The following is a 15026-nucleotide window of genomic DNA, read 5'->3' on the forward strand; positions in this document are numbered from 1 at the left end:
ATGTACTAATGCCTGTCATTCAGGGTGTGGGCTAAACAAACATTACAGCTAAATAAAACTGCCAACTACTGTTAAAGGGCAGCCTTACTTCTAAGACAACCCAGCCACATACTCCTGACATTTCCTGCATGCCAACACTGGGGCTCGCTTGATGCCATACCGATCCAGTTCAGGCAACTAAACAAATCCCACTAAAAGTAGTGCCCACTTTTCAGTCAATTTGGCCACATCACCTTCATAAATAAATAAAAACATCTGTATAGAAGTGCATTTCAAAACCTTACAAAAAAAAAACCAAAAACAAACAAACTATGTTGAAGTCCTGCAAAGATAAAATACTTCATATCCTTGTTGTGATAAATGGGCTAGTGAAGTGGGAAATCTTAGCCTGGGAAATATTGTAGTTGTAAGAAATATACGTTAAATACATAAGTTAAATAAATAAATATTTTTTTCTTATATGCTGCATAGTCATTCTGTAACAAAAAAAGGGAAAATGAAGGTAAAAGTGTTTGCATGAACAGATTTTGATTTCTTCTTCAATTTTATTAGTAAGGAACTGTTTTTCTGCTTAACTATGGTTGTAATTTTGTTTTAAGTAATTTCTCATTGACTCTTGCCCAGCTGAAACCATGGGCTAACATACCAAGCCACTTAATTTCGAGAACATTTAAACATTTAACACTTAATTTGGAGAACATTTGGCACTGATTGTAGTAAGTGGATGTGTATGCATGTAGGATTTTCATGTTTGTTTTAGGAAGGCCCCGATTTGCCTGCCTTGGAAGCGTTTTAAGCTCAACTCCCCGTCCTTGACTCCTGTGGAGGGGGAAGCCGAGGGGTGGCCCTGTGGAGGCTCCGCCTCAGGGAGCCGCGCCCCTCCCTGTGGGGGAGCGCATGCGCACACGCAGGCCTCACGAGAAGGAGGAGGAGGAGGAGGAGGAAGAGCAGCGCCATCTTCTCAGCCCCCCCCCGCCCCCCCCGCGGCTCCCATGGGCGACGCGGCTCAACCCCCGCGGCCGGGCGTCGGCGTCGGGGTGGTGATCACCAGCCCCGCGCACCCCAACTGCGTCCTGCTGGGCAAGAGGAAGGGCCGGCTGGGCGGCGGCATGTACCAGCTGCCCGGCGGCCACCTCGAGTTCGGGTAGGGGGCCGCGGGGAGCCGGGGAGGGGGCCGCCGTCCTCGGAGGGAGCCGCCGCCCTCCTCACGGTTTCCCCCCCCTTCCCCTCAGCGAGAGCCTGGCCGAGTGCGCCGCCCGCGAGGCGCGGGAGGAGGCGGCGCTGCGCCTGCGCAACGTGCGCTTCGCCTCCGCCGTCAACGCCGCCTGCCCGGCCGCCGGCTACCACTACGTCACCGTGCTCATGAAGGGGGAGGCGGAGCCGGGGGCGGAGCCGCGCAACAGCGAGCCGGACAAGAATGAGGGTGAGAGGGGCGGGGGCGGGGCCTTATATAGGGGGCGGGGCCACGTTGGGTGGGCGGGGCCAATCAGAGTGGGCGTGGTCGTTGAGAGTGGGCGTGGCCATCGAGAATTGGCGCGCTGGGGGGGAACCCAGGAGGGATGCATCCCTCCCTGCATCCATCCCATTTTGCTCGTTTATTTTTATTTTTTATTTTATTTATTTTATTTTTTCTACAGGATGGGAATGGGTGAGGTGGGATGAGTTCCCCCCGGCGGAGCAGCTGTTCTGGGCCCTGCGGTGCTTAAGGGAGCAGGGTTACAATCCTTTCAGCGAAGAGCTCGATCACCTGCAGGGGTACACGGGGAGCCACCAGCTGGCCTAGGATGGAGCTGCTTTATTTCTACCATGCTAACATCACCCAGGTGAAAATACTACCCTTAGCAAAGCCAAAAACTGCCCGGTGTTCCAGCGCTTCCACCCCAGTTGTCATTCCTTGAGGGCTCCCTTGAGAGAGAGCAATTCAACAAACATTATTAATGATTAATGTTTTCTTTTCTATAAAAGTCATAGGATTTTATCTGGTACATCTTCACGTAGATGGATAGCCCTTCGGAAGTCACCAAAACCATTCGGAGAAGCTTGGGAACGGTTATAGCATCGTGCCTAAGTGAAGCTGATTTAAGCCACTGTCTTGCTTTCAGTGTAAAGCTATATGGTACATCGTGCTGCTTTCCTCTAATTATAAATCTTGGACCAATTTCTAAACTTTGCCTTGTTTCCTAAGTTCAGTTAACGTACTGTCAACGTCCCTACTGAAGAAAAATCACATTTTCCAGAGAATACCTTGTTTTCCTGCAGACAGTTGAAAAGCACAGTATTATAAACATGAAAAGGTTGCCCTGGCTGGCGGGGAATGAAGATTCTCTGACCCTTCCTGCCTTCCTACCTTCACAGAGGTCTGTTGGCAACCTCAGTGACGTGAGAATTCATCTGCAGAAGTGTTAAAGATACCTGTGGTTGATGTTCACTTCTGATCATAGCACTTAACACCTTACTGGAGAGGTGCCTACAGTGTTCTACCAGGCTGACGTAACTAACGTTGTGAAAACTAACCTCATTTATAGCTGTAACTATGTCAGACAGGTGCGCTTCTTTGCTGAAGAGGGTTGCCGCTTTTACACAGCATGGTTGGGTGTCATTTTTTATGGCTACTGGGATTTGATAGAATTCTTAATTTTCAGGATGATGTGAACAGATGATTAAATTGGTAGAGAATGAAGGAACATACATACACACACAAAACCAATGAATTTAAATGTTATTTTTCTACCATCTAACAGAATTTGGTTCTTTTCTATCTGGTCATTAGGATTTCAGCCATTAATTTTTGAAGAAGGATGGACTACAAATAAAAAAAATCAGAATTGCTTTGATCTTTTTCTCTTTAGGGTTCTTTTAGAACACATTTTTGTTTCCTTTAGATATACTCATTGTAAAAATGATCTGAGATGCATTTAATTTCTTTTAAATAAACACAATATTGGAAGATTAAAATTGTCTGAAATTGGAATTGACTCACCAATTCTTAAAGGAAATGAGATTGAATGGTTAAAGCTTTTCCTTACTTTACGCAGAGCCATCTCCATTTAAGAAAGTTTTTCTCCTGTGAAACAGGCAGAGTGATACAAAGTGTAAGGGTGCTAATGATAATTGCAAGCCTCCTATGTTGAATTCAAAGCATTAACTATGGGCAACTTCCCTTACGACAGATTCTCTGTGAAGCTAAGAAAGTAGATGTGGTTAAAAAGCAGTTTTGAAATGGAAGATATCAATGAAACTTTCTTCACAGCCCTATCTTTGTACAGAACATTTTTCTGTTGAATTCAAAAGTGGAGATTTTCATCCCAAAAGCAACTTAATGTACACTGAAAATTATTCTATTCAGCTGTCAACAAAGAGGCTGTAGGAAGTCGACAGATGTCCAGCCCATCTGTCCCAAAGAATAATGAAAAAAAGAGTAATTCAAACAATTTAGTGCTGTTTTAAATTTTAGAAGGTATCTAAGTCCTGGTGGGAAAACCCAGGTCACTGTAAAATTGTTTGTATTGTAATAAATATTTCGTTACAGTTAACGGCTATATTCACTCCATGTGTTATAAATATGCAAGTAGTTACTGAAATTAGGACAGACAACATCTCCATATGTCAATTAGTGTATCCTTGCTAAGCAGACTGATTAAATGACAGCACATTACCACAATCAGTTGTCAACAATCCCTGGCTTGCCTTGTTCTGAATGCGTTTGGCATCTGCACTTCCCGCACCACACACCCTCCCACACACCCAAAAATTCGATGCTTGGTCTTTCAAGCTCTTCAAACTTGCTCCTTTAAACTAAATTTTAGGTTTAATTTGATTTTTGGTACATTTAAGCAAGTGAATACCAACATGCAGTTAAACCTTTGTGGTTTGTTAAATTGCTTGTCATAGACAGGATTCACCTCAACTGCGGCATTACAGTTACCCACCTTTCAGAAAAATGCTGCTGAACAGTAAGTACATAGTTTGGAGCACTGATGCAATGAAACTGTTTATCTAGGATGCAACTTAAATGCCAAGTCTCTTTTTATGTACTGACGTGGCCAGTGGGAAGAGCTGACTTCTTACCTATTTCTTACATGTAACCTACTGGTCCCATTTAATCCTTTAATACACAACCCAGGAAAACGTGTGGTCATTTCTTGAGTCTTGCTTCTGTTCCTTCTTATTTATATCTGGAAACAATCATCTAACTTCACAATATTTCAGTTAGTGAATCACATATGGACATATCAGACTTTTCGGGCTGACCGTACACTACACTTCCCACAAGTATTAATTATTTCTATTTGGATTTCATTCCAAGAAAAAAATGCTTCTAAAGAAGACGAAAGAGACTGGTGAGCTGTGGCTGTGTTGTACCGTGTTAAAGGCGGTGTCTTTAGAAAAAAACACGAATCCCATGGTACAAAACAGCAAGAAAAGTGCAGTCTGCAATATTATGTATGATTTTAATCATGCATGTTTAAGAAAAATGTGAACAGGGATAAGCAAGGTTGATTAATGTGATTAAGAAAGGCCAAGCACATTTGGATTAACATAAATTAAAGGGGAAATAGTAAAGCTGTAGAGACATAGGAGGAGTAAACACCAAAGAGAAAAAGATGAAAGTTGCATAGAAGTTAAAATATCTATGTATATGCATCACTTCAGACTGCACAATAGAGGTGCAATCTTAGAAACTGAAAATATTTCCAAAGGAGTAGCTAAGACAAAACCAAATTCCCCCTCTCCCTTTTAAAATAAAAAACACTGCCCAATGTTACGTGACTGAACCTAACCGAAGAGGTCGTTTTCATTTCCACATCCCCATGGGACTCATACATGTGTTGGTCGTGTGGTAGCATTACTGACATCACTGAAGGACTGTCTAAGCAAATAAGGAAGGACTTGATTACCAGAATTTCCTGCAAGGAATACAAAAAAGTAGAGATAATTCTGATCTGTGCTTCTGGTAGCCTTGTTGCAGGGGAGGAACCTCTAACTGGCACAAGCAACAGTTTGCATAAGCAACTTTCTGATAAAATTGGAAAAATAAAAGTGGCTGTCATCATATGACTCCCTAAGCAAAACAGAACAAGGAAAGGAAAGCCAAGGGAAGTGACTTTGGAAAGATGAAAGAACGCTATAGCTGAGGCAGGAAGTACAGCTGCTGAGGTAAACAAATTAGCTTCTAAGGACTGCAAAAAGATTATAGGTGACAAGAATAACGAATCTGTGAGTACTTTGAATTGAAAGTAGCTGAACCTGCAGCGTGCCCCAAAGCATGCTATCTGTGGTGGTTTTACTCCATTGGGCAGTACGGTTCCACCACAACCGCTCTCTCACTCACCCTCTGCAAAGTGAAAGGGGGAAAAATACGATGGAAAGGGCTCAAGAGTTAAGAACAGGGAGATCACTCAACAATTATCATCACAGGCAAAACAGACTCAGCAGCTCCCCCCAGGCCCCTGCTCCTGCGTGGGCTCCTCTCCACGGGCTGCAGCTCTGGCCCGGGGCCTGCTCCTGCGGGGGCTCTCCATGGGCCGCAGCCTCCTCCAGGCCACATCCACCTGCTCCACCGGGGGCTCCTCCACGGGCTGCAGCGTGGAGATCTGCTCCGTGTGGGACCCGTGGGCTGCAGGGGGACAGCCTGCTCCACCAGGGGCCTCTCCACAGGCCGCAGGGGAACTGCTGCTGCCTGCCTGGGGCACCTCCTGCCCTCCTGCTGCACTGACCTGGGGGCTGCAGGGCTGCTTCTCACTCCTCTCTCCCAGCTGCTGTTGCACAGTTTTTTGTTTGTTTGTTTGTTTTTTTGTTTGTTTGTTTGTTTTTTTCCCCTTTCTTAAATCTGCTCTCCCAGAGGTGCAAACAACTTCACTTACTGGTTTGGCTCTGGGCAGAAGCAAGTCCCTTTGGAGCTGGCTGAAACTGCCCCTTATCTGACATGGGGCAGCTGCTGGATTCTTCTCACAGCGGCCACCCCTGAGGCCCCCCACTACCAAAACCTTGCCACGTAAACCCAACACACCATCTCCAGGATCCCAGGATGCCTGACCAAAAGTATCAGTGAGGTCTTGCAAACAGGCACATTACATCACTGCCTCAGGATCCGCACTGTTAGGTGTGTACCTGCTAAGCTCAGCTGGAAAAGAGAGGCTTTCAGCTGCTGACTGCTCAGCTGCTTTTAATACTGACATGGCGCTTTGCAAAGGGGAAAATGGAATACAAACTTCTGAAACTCAATCAGAAATCACAAAAATACTGGCACAAAATGTGCTGACTAATGAAGTTACCACATCTGAGATTTAAGTTTGCAAAATGCAACAAAGTAGCATCAAAGGTGAATTTATTTATGACAAACCATTCATTATATATTACAATAATTACAAACATTTTTTTTTGCACCTTGCTGCCGTGTTTTTGTTCTCAGAACACAGTAGACGATCAAGAACATGGATTTCTGCAGTAACAAAAAAGATATTAAAATTACAAATTTTATGCCTCATTTCTGTGCCATAGAAAAGGCTATCATCAAAAGAGTAAAGTTACTAACAAACATACAAGGGGATTCCCCTTACACCTTTTTTCCCAGGAACTTTTGTCATCTAGCGTATAGTAAATATTTATATACACGTGCGCATCTCTTGCATACATACACATTCACACATTTACATAATCACTGGAAATTTGCCTTCGCTCCTCCAGCAGAAAGCTCCCATTTTACTTGAGCATCTAATGGGGGAAAAAAATCTCAAGTCCATGATCTGAAATCAGTCACCCTTTTTTTTCTTGAGCCAGCTGTATCTTCTCCTTGCGCGGGACTGCCAGCAGAATAAAAGGGTATTGCAGTCGGTGACTAACAGCATCCAACCTACCTTCACCACAGGAAAGGTCTAGCAGGGATACTGCCCCCCATGTATCTAGTCTGAGTCACTGCTGCTGCTCGAGGAGTCTGTTGACATAACTTCTACATCATCTTCATTCTCTTTATTGTGTCCTGGAGGCTCCAACATGAAGTCATTACTGTGATTAGGAGGTAGCATGTTCATCGACATATCACTTGACTGCCAAGGATACTGAGGAGCGAGCACGTCTGGAAACAAGGGGTATAGTCAATCAAACTATCAGCTTTGTATGTCCACAAATCGAGTAATACAGATAAAACAGAACTCCAGTGTAAAATTAAAACCAATCTTAAAAACATGACTGATTCTAGGACAGTTGAAACACTCAAATAACACGTAGAGAACATCTCATGACGGAGCCATTCTATCACTGTAAAAGCCTTTTCTGCCAGAGAGGTCCATTTATGTAGGTGGCTCAATCTCTCACCACTCCACATCAAAACAGTACATATTCAAAAGGTGCTTTGAAGATGAAAATCTCTATAAGAACTGACTGAACAGGCACAAGCACCAGCAGTAATGAAAATGGTCGCCCTCCGTCAGTATGCAAAAAGAGATGAAAACATTAGATCAAAAAACAAATAAATACGTAAGGCGCATCACAGAAATCTAGACTTAAAGGTTTTGTCTCAATTTGGGTCAAACACCTTTGTTATCCTTTTTCCAACAGCAAATATGGTGCACCAAGGAGAAGACAGTCCTACTACAAAACTAGGGCCACAGTCAGCAAGGAATGCCCCACAGCACCCCAGCCAGTACGGCTTCAGTTGCCTCCATCTTCTCTCAAATCTATTCCTTCTTATCTCCTACTTCCAAAGCCCTCCTGTCCTGTACTCCTCATGAAAGTAAAGGGTATTCTTCCCCCTATAATGTGTGCATTATCTAGCTATACAAATCTGACTCACCACCAGATGTGAGGCCACGGTGCAGCCTGTATGCCAGTTCTCTGCCTGCTGTTGGAAAACCAACAATAGCACCGGGTGGTCTTAACCCAGCTGTGACGTTAGCCAGCTTCACTTGAACCAGCTGAGATTGTAAACTGATGGTTTACATCCTGTGGCCATGTTTTCAACACCAGAATTAAAGTATCATTAAACCTGGTCAAAAGTGTGTACTGAACAGCCTTGGAGCTGTGAGGATACCCAGCAGCCCAGTGGCTGGCTCGCAGACTCATTAAGGACTCAGCAACTGGACATTTCTCTGTAGAAGTCTCTGAAAGGACTCAATGCCATAATTAGCATTCTCAGGACGCTCCCCATCACACACCAACAGATTGAGGATCCCTACACAAAATGCCGTGTCAGTCTCTTCCTTTTAAATGAGGTTTTTCCCTCTCACCTGACAGTCTAGTAATTAGAGGATTTCCCCTGACATGGGAGACCCAGATTCAGTTAACTCCTTTCGTTGAGTTCAAATCCCACTTTTTCCAACCTCTCACAAAAAAGCCCTAAGGAGTGAACTTTCTGTTCTTACAGAGACAACACTCAAACAAAAAAAGCAAGTCTGACATAGCACAGAGGAGCCAGCCAAAATGGGCTCTACCAAAATTTAGGGAAACATCCAAATTACAGCATGCTACAAGACACAATCTTGACACCTCTGACCACAGACCCGTCTTCGGCATTTCCCTGCTGGGTTGCTGTGAACAGACTTGAGGGCCCCATTCCTTCTCTGCAGCTCACTGACTTGAATCCTACAGGCTTCCCTATTATATCCAGGGCCAGAGGTTTAGAAAGGGAGATGATGCAGAACTTCAACTGACTTTCTATGAAGTGACATGAGGATTAGACAGGTGACTGGAAACACAAACTCCAAGTTTATTGTTTCTCCAGTGGAGTTGCAATATAGGCATTTCTGTTGTTTGTGTTTGTTTCGTGTTTTTTCTTTTAATATTTTTTGTGTAATTTTTGAAAACAAGCTTCTCATAACACCTACAATAGGCTTAACAGGTAGTTAAGAACTGTTGCAGATCTCCTCTGATTCCAAACTAGGACTTTTTCCACAATTTAGTCTAACCATGATAACTTAATGCTGCAAAGCAACAGAACTACTGAATTCTTCATTAAGCTACTGCCATTTACCATTAAATTATATTTTAGCATAAATGAATGAATCCCACTAAAGTCAGTGAAAACGCCTTAGGCAATGCACTAAGCAATTAACAAATTAAACCTTAATTCCTGCACTCAAGGCACTGCCTCACCAGCGGTCCTTGCCAATGGCTTTTCAATCCAGAAATTCTAACCAGTGTTGCTATACACAGTGTAAACTTAAAGGAAAGCAGGGGATGACAATAAACCTCCTTTCTTCTGAATACAGCTTTCACAATTTCATTGTCACCACTGCTAAGACAAGGTTGCTTTGGAAATGCTTCTTTTTGATATGATTGAATATCATTTAGTTTACAGCAATCTAGAACAAGTGACTTGAAGGACAACTGAGGTTTTTTTTACATTGACTTAGTTCTAGTGTCTGCAGTGTGATTTAGCATGAAATAAAACGATGCAACTTCTAACTGTTAACTCTATTAACTAGTCCTTCACCGCTACAGAACAATGTTGGCCATAATTTTTGTTATTTTAACTCTGACTTGACACTGCCAAGCAACGTTTGTTCTGACAATAATGTAAGGGGGGGAAAAAAGGCTTCTCTTACCTGGCAGTCTGCCAGCTGCAAGTGCATCCCCTGGTAAGTGTCCATTAACCCCATTAGTGGATGGGTTGTTCATCTGACCCAAGAGGCCACTCCTCATTTCTAGATCTGTAGGATAGGGCCTACGTGGGTCCCCTTGAAAAGAAAAAAATTACTATTTAACAATTGCCTTGCCAACATTATCTTTTTCTCTTCAGTTTCCTGATTTAAAAAAAAAGTACTCTGAATCAGCAATGAGCATCACCCATGTTCTGTTAAAATACAAGACTTTCCTTGTTCATTCACACTTGGCACAAAAAGTACGTTTAAAAAAATAATCACGTTTAGAAGGTCTCTTTGCTCTCTCTACTACTTCACAACTAAATAGCACGGGCAGGAGACGAACAGGTTGAGAACAGCCCTGAGGAGCAGGACTGTAGGGTACTCTTGGATGCCAGCTCCCGTTCAATTTTTCAGTGAGTACTTGCAGCCCAGGAAGCCAACTGTATCCTGGGCTGCACCAAAAGCAGCGTGGCCAGCAGGGTGAGGGAGGGGATTCTCCCTCTCTACTCTGCTCTTGAGAAACTCCACCTGGAGTGCTGCATTCAGCTCTGGGGATGCCCAGCATAAAAAACACAACAGGGACCTGTTAGAGCATGCCTAGAGGAGGACCACAGAGACAATCAGAGGGCTGCAGCACCTCTCCAATGAAGAGAGGCTGAGAGAGCTGGGGATGTTTTGCCTAGAGAAGAGAAGAGAAGGTCTCTAGGGAGACCTTCTGGCAGCCTTCCAGTACTTAAAGTGGGCTTCTAAGAAAGACGGAGAGTGACTTTTTACAAGGGTATACAGTGATAGGACAACAGTTAATGGTTTTAAACTGGAAGACTGTAGATTTAGATTGGTTATAAGAAATTCTTCACTGTGAGGGTGGTGAGGCACTGAACAGGCTGCCCAGAGAAGCTGTGGATGCCCCATCCCTGCAGGTGTTCAACGCCAGGTTGGATGGGGCTTTGGGCAACCTGGTCTAGAGGGTGGTGTCCCTACCCACGGCAGGGGCGGGTGGAATTAGGTGGTCTTTAACATCCCTTCCAACCCAAACCATTCTATGACTGTGACAACTACTGGAAAAAGACTTTCATTTTAGACAAGGAGGGTAGTTTCCAAATCTATCATAACATAACCCAACACAATGAAAGCCCTGCTTCTGTCTCCACTGACTACTAACATCCTCTGTAAAGAATATATACACTGGTGAGAAACTTCATTATGTTAAAACACTGTAAGGTCAGATACCAACTATGGTTTGTTATTAAAAAAAATTGTCAGAAAAACGTTATTTACCTGGTACCCATGTCAGTGGGGCACAAACAGCATTGCTAGCACTGATCCTATGGGCGTATTTAATTATTTCTTCAGATGAAATGGCACCTGGAAGAAGGGAAAGAAAGTCACTGTATTTTTTAAGAGATTGCATTATTCAGTTATTTCAGAATATTGGATATTGTCATATTGAAAACATTAGAAATGTCATTTTGCCAAACATCAAGAGTATTCTTCGAACGCAATGACTGCTTAGATTGCTTGGGCTACACAAGAATGAGGGTTGCAGTGAACTGACTTTTCAGCCACAAGTTCAGTACGCCTTCCATGTCAACTGAATGCTCTTCAACCCTGTGAAAACAACACAAACTAATCTCTTCCATGTTGCAATTCAGCACTTCTGTTATGAAATTTTCTGTAGTAATTAAAATTTCTTTTTTTTTGGTAATTGTAGATTATACATGTAGCAGACCTTGTTTAATAAACACGTCTGTATTACAGGTACTAAAATCTTTATGAAAATCCTTGATATTTTTTAGAAGGAAAATGACAAAATGATAAAAGGTACTGTAAATGAGACCAAAATTCAGTTTAGCTTGGCAACTGCCACAGAGTGGCAGTAATTGATACACATACAAACTAGTATCACCATCTAATCAGTCTTTCATATACGTTATTGTACAAAATAAATGTTATTGCACACAAAAATTCTTTCCCTTATTTAAGTATTTGGTCTGAGGCAATTTGCCTTTGTTAAAATGTTTACGTAAGCAGATACACCACTATCAGTCCAAGAAGAGCGTCAAGAAACTTGAAATCAAGTCTAATATTAAGATATGTTTGACACAGAAAATAATTCATTTCTGAAAAGCACATTCTGCCTTTATTCTGTTGAAAAGGTTTACAGGACCGTAATGAAGAGGAAATTTGTTTTATAGACAAAGCATCTGAAATCTGTGGTGACAATATTAAAAAAAATAACTTGAGCTCACTAGCAACTTTCTTTACATCTGTGTTTGTGTATTATGTACAATCATGGATACTCACCTTTTCTTGCCTTTTCAATTGATTTCAGCTTTTCCTTTGCTTGATAAACAGCTGTTGCCTAGTTGTAGGAAAAAAAAGAACTAAACCAAAACTTCAATACATCTTTCATTTGGATATTTCTACATTAAGTCAGCTCTGTGAATAAACTGTTGCATTTAATTGCACTTTGAGAGAGAAACTACTCAAGGAACATTTTCAAAATAAACAGGCATAAAGTAGGTTTGGAAGAAAATTACCATTATAAAACTGAACTGAATACCATGATAACTAGACAGTATTTGACTAACGAGAGAAAAAAAACTAACAACACTAAAGCTCCCACAAAGTTTTAAATATTTAAATCTTCTCAAACTAACACAACACTGCCTTCTCCAGAACCATCTTTTTCCCCATGTAAATGCTCAAAAGCAAACACATCATTAAGAACTTACCAGAATATGCTCTGCTTCTTTCAGTTGCTTCTGCAGCTGCTGAATATCATTATCCCTCTTTTCTACTACCTTTTCTAAAAGCTGCATTTCGTGATGGATTTTCCCCTGGTCAACTGCCAACTTCATTAGCTCTTGAAACTCTCCATCTCTCTGAATCAGCAGCTCCAGGATCTATTAGACAAGAGTTTTGTACAACTTTTAATTAGCTCAAGTAACAACATACCCTCAATTGTGCTGCAAAGAACAACTGACATGCACAAGAGTATTTCTGTTTGTATGAAAAATGAAACCAAATTTTTGCTCTTTTTGCAGAAACAGCCTAGGAAGCACACAACAAATGAACAAACAAACACCAACATGAGGACCAAGAACTTTTTTAGTAGGGCCAAAGCCTCAGCATCACTATTGGCCTGAGTATTGGCATGGACGAAGGGAGAACTTAAAACAGGGAAAAAATAAGTAAAACATAGCGCTTACCCAAACAAAGAACTACAATTAATAAAGTCAGTTTACCTGGCTCTCTTCTCCTGGTTGTGGAAGCTTCTGGTTTCTTGAAATTGCCAAAATTTCAATTAGCTCCCTGAAAGAAAAACTGTGTGTTTATGCAATTTTCTAAGCCATTATTTGTAACTCACATCCCCATATTACCCAAGTATCTATATCATTATAAAAGCATTCATGTACTTGAGTATTTTACAATTTTATATTGTGGTGATGGCAGGGATTGCAACTAAAAGTAATTCTGTGAATAGTTTCACAGACTGGAAAATGTTCTTTTTTTTGTTCTTTGAGCTCATGAAGTACTCGTGTATTTGTACTCAAAACGCGCTAAGTTCTTGCCAAACTGCATAAGACACAAGCAAAAGCTGAGGAAAAACAGCACAAACAAATGCATTCATATCCTACTTTTACTGCCTTTGTTGCAAGAGGGCACGAAAGTTTAATTTGTCAACATTATTTTTGTTCTCCGTTTTTCCTCCACTTTTACTGCAGAGCAAATATCACACTTGGGTTTAGAGCAATTACATCTGTGCTTTCACACATCTTCAGTTTGTTGTCAAACTACTTCTATAAAAACAGGTATTTCCACAACGGTATGCTAGCAGTGTATCAATCAGGCACAAACACTGAAAAATTGGTAATAACCCAGGGCTAGGTCAGAAGTGCTTCTCAAACAAACTTCTTGGTCTTGCTTCACGGTACCCATTTACTTTGCCACTGCTACGAAGAGCCATCAAGAACCTCAAAGGGGACTCACTAAACAAGACCATGCTGCAAAAAGGCATCTTGCTATAAATTTGGCGAATGTGTTTGCCTTCTAAGGCTATGGAAGGAAGTACAACACTGTGCATGAACAATTATTTATCCAAAGTAGAGTCATTGGAACAGTACCTATCCTTTGCTTGGGCTGGAGCAAGTAGCTCAAAACAGATATACGACTAATATAGTAGCGTGGCCATAATCTTAAGACGACAGCAGGTACTTTCCAAAAAGTCTGAGTAAAACCCTCACCAGTAAAGCTATAAACAGCATCTTGTCCTAAACACCAAAATCATTTAAAACTATTACAGAATAAAGAAACTTGTCATTACCACTAAAGTATCAATCACACCTGACTGACACTGATAAAAGCAAACAAAATCTGTTGTAACTAGGTCTGGTAACACCATCAGGGATGATGCTGTGGTGGGTCGTAATTCTGTCTTGTGTTTGCCAAGTAAACCACACATGCAATTCAAAACTACACAGGGGTTATAGACTAGACATGTTGCCTTGTATCTGTGCCTACAGCCGTGCAAGTACCCATGACTGTGAAAGGCCAAGCCCTGTGGGGCTGCGACACCACTGATCAACAGGAGGATTGCCTAAAATACTGCTAAGGGATGCTCTGGAGTCATTACAGTAGAATAGTAGAACCAAGATGGAAAAAAAAAATGTTGTGATAAAGAGCACGTCTGTTTTTTTCCAAAGAGACTGGACATTCTCCAGCAACCCAAGTGTCACAAGAGCTTCTAAAACTTAAAATAACTAGAAACTAGTTACGAACTCAACTAGAAAGACAGTAGCAACTTAGCAGCATGGTTTCCTTGTGGTACCTGTGGTGGCCATGGGGAGTGAGCCAGCCCCACAGACAGCACAGGATGCTCCATCTTAAAAGTTTTCGGAAGCTCCTGCTCTTGTTGGAAGGAGGAAGATAATTAAGAAGCCGTTTAATTACGCTGCCAGCTGTGGCACACAACATGGTGGCCAGCTTGGCTGGGGCTAGCAGCATGGCCTCATAGCAGTCAGGACGGCCACCTGATCACCGAGATCACCTTTACCACTGCCTTGGCAATGACCAGAAAGGCTTAAACCACGCACCACCACCTACGAATGATGACTTTAGCATGATTTGCATTGAAAAATAAAAAAAAATGGAGGGAGGGAGCATGAACACACGCCTACCCTGAGCTCCCCGCTCGCTCCCACCTCCCCACACCGATGCGGTCAGCAGCGGGGGCAGAGCACGGTACCTGGCCAAGAGCTCCAGGTCCTCCAGCGCCGCCAGCAGCCGCTCCCGGGTGCTGCTCCGCTCCCCGCCGCCCGCCACCGCCGCGGCAGCCGCCGCCATTACGCTGCCAGCGGCGGAGGGCGCAGGCGCGCAGGGCGCATGCGCAAGGCGGCCCCAGCGGGGAGGGAGGTGCCGCCGCCGCCATTACGCTGCCGGCGG

General features: G+C 42.9%; 2 protein-coding genes across 3 annotated transcripts; one reads left to right on the forward strand and one right to left on the reverse strand.

Annotated features, from left to right (window-relative positions):
• Positions 1 to 2957, forward strand: NUDT15 (nudix hydrolase 15). 2 transcript variants are annotated; one of them, XM_083796004.1, is made up of 4 exons: positions 1 to 1144; positions 1233 to 1423; positions 1638 to 1823; positions 1966 to 2957. In XM_083796004.1, exons 1-3 carry the CDS (start codon positions 993 to 995, stop codon positions 1781 to 1783), a joined length of 489 nt encoding a protein of 162 aa, XP_083652130.1. In that variant the 5' UTR covers positions 1 to 992; the 3' UTR covers positions 1784 to 1823; positions 1966 to 2957. The 2 variants fall into 2 exon arrangements, with proteins under 2 accessions (XP_083652130.1, XP_083652129.1); XM_083796003.1 differs by having other exon boundaries at positions 5 to 1144; positions 1638 to 2957.
• A 3354-nt stretch (positions 2958 to 6311) lies between these two features.
• Positions 6312 to 14986, reverse strand: MED4 (mediator complex subunit 4). The gene is made up of 8 exons (XM_083795997.1): positions 14830 to 14986; positions 12830 to 12896; positions 12317 to 12487; positions 11886 to 11943; positions 10860 to 10946; positions 9543 to 9674; positions 6858 to 7075; positions 6312 to 6442 (listed from the first exon to the last, which is right to left on the reverse strand). The coding sequence occupies exons 1-7, from the start codon at positions 14925 to 14927 to the stop codon at positions 6903 to 6905; spliced, it is 786 nt and encodes a 261-aa protein (XP_083652123.1). The 5' UTR covers positions 14928 to 14986; the 3' UTR covers positions 6312 to 6442; positions 6858 to 6902.
• Between the last annotated feature and the right edge of the window lie 40 nt (positions 14987 to 15026).

This window comes from Anser anser (assembly GCF_964211835.1).
Source record: "Anser anser genome assembly, chromosome: 1".
Taxonomy (NCBI): Eukaryota; Metazoa; Chordata; class Aves; order Anseriformes; family Anatidae; genus Anser; species Anser anser.

Coding starts and splice junctions, on each gene's coding strand:
- NUDT15 (XM_083796004.1), top strand. CDS start 993: ATGGGCGACGCGGCTCAACCCCCGCGGCCGGGCGTCGGCGTCGGGGTG. Junction 1,145..1,232: donor GGCGGCCACCTCGAGTTCGG/GTAGGGGGCCGC, acceptor CCTTCCCCTCAG/CGAGAGCCTGGCCGAGTGCG. Junction 1,424..1,637: donor CGAGCCGGACAAGAATGAGG/GTGAGAGGGGCG, acceptor TTTTTTCTACAG/GATGGGAATGGGTGAGGTGG.
- MED4 (XM_083795997.1), bottom strand. CDS start 14,927: ATGGCGGCGGCTGCCGCGGCGGTGGCGGGCGGCGGGGAGCGGAGCAGC. Junction 11,944..12,316: donor AAGAAGCAGAGCATATTCTG/GTAAGTTCTTAA, acceptor TCCTACAACTAG/GCAACAGCTGTTTATCAAGC. Junction 7,076..9,542: donor TGCAGCTGGCAGACTGCCAG/GTAAGAGAAGCC, acceptor CCTTGTTTCCAG/ACGTGCTCGCTCCTCAGTAT.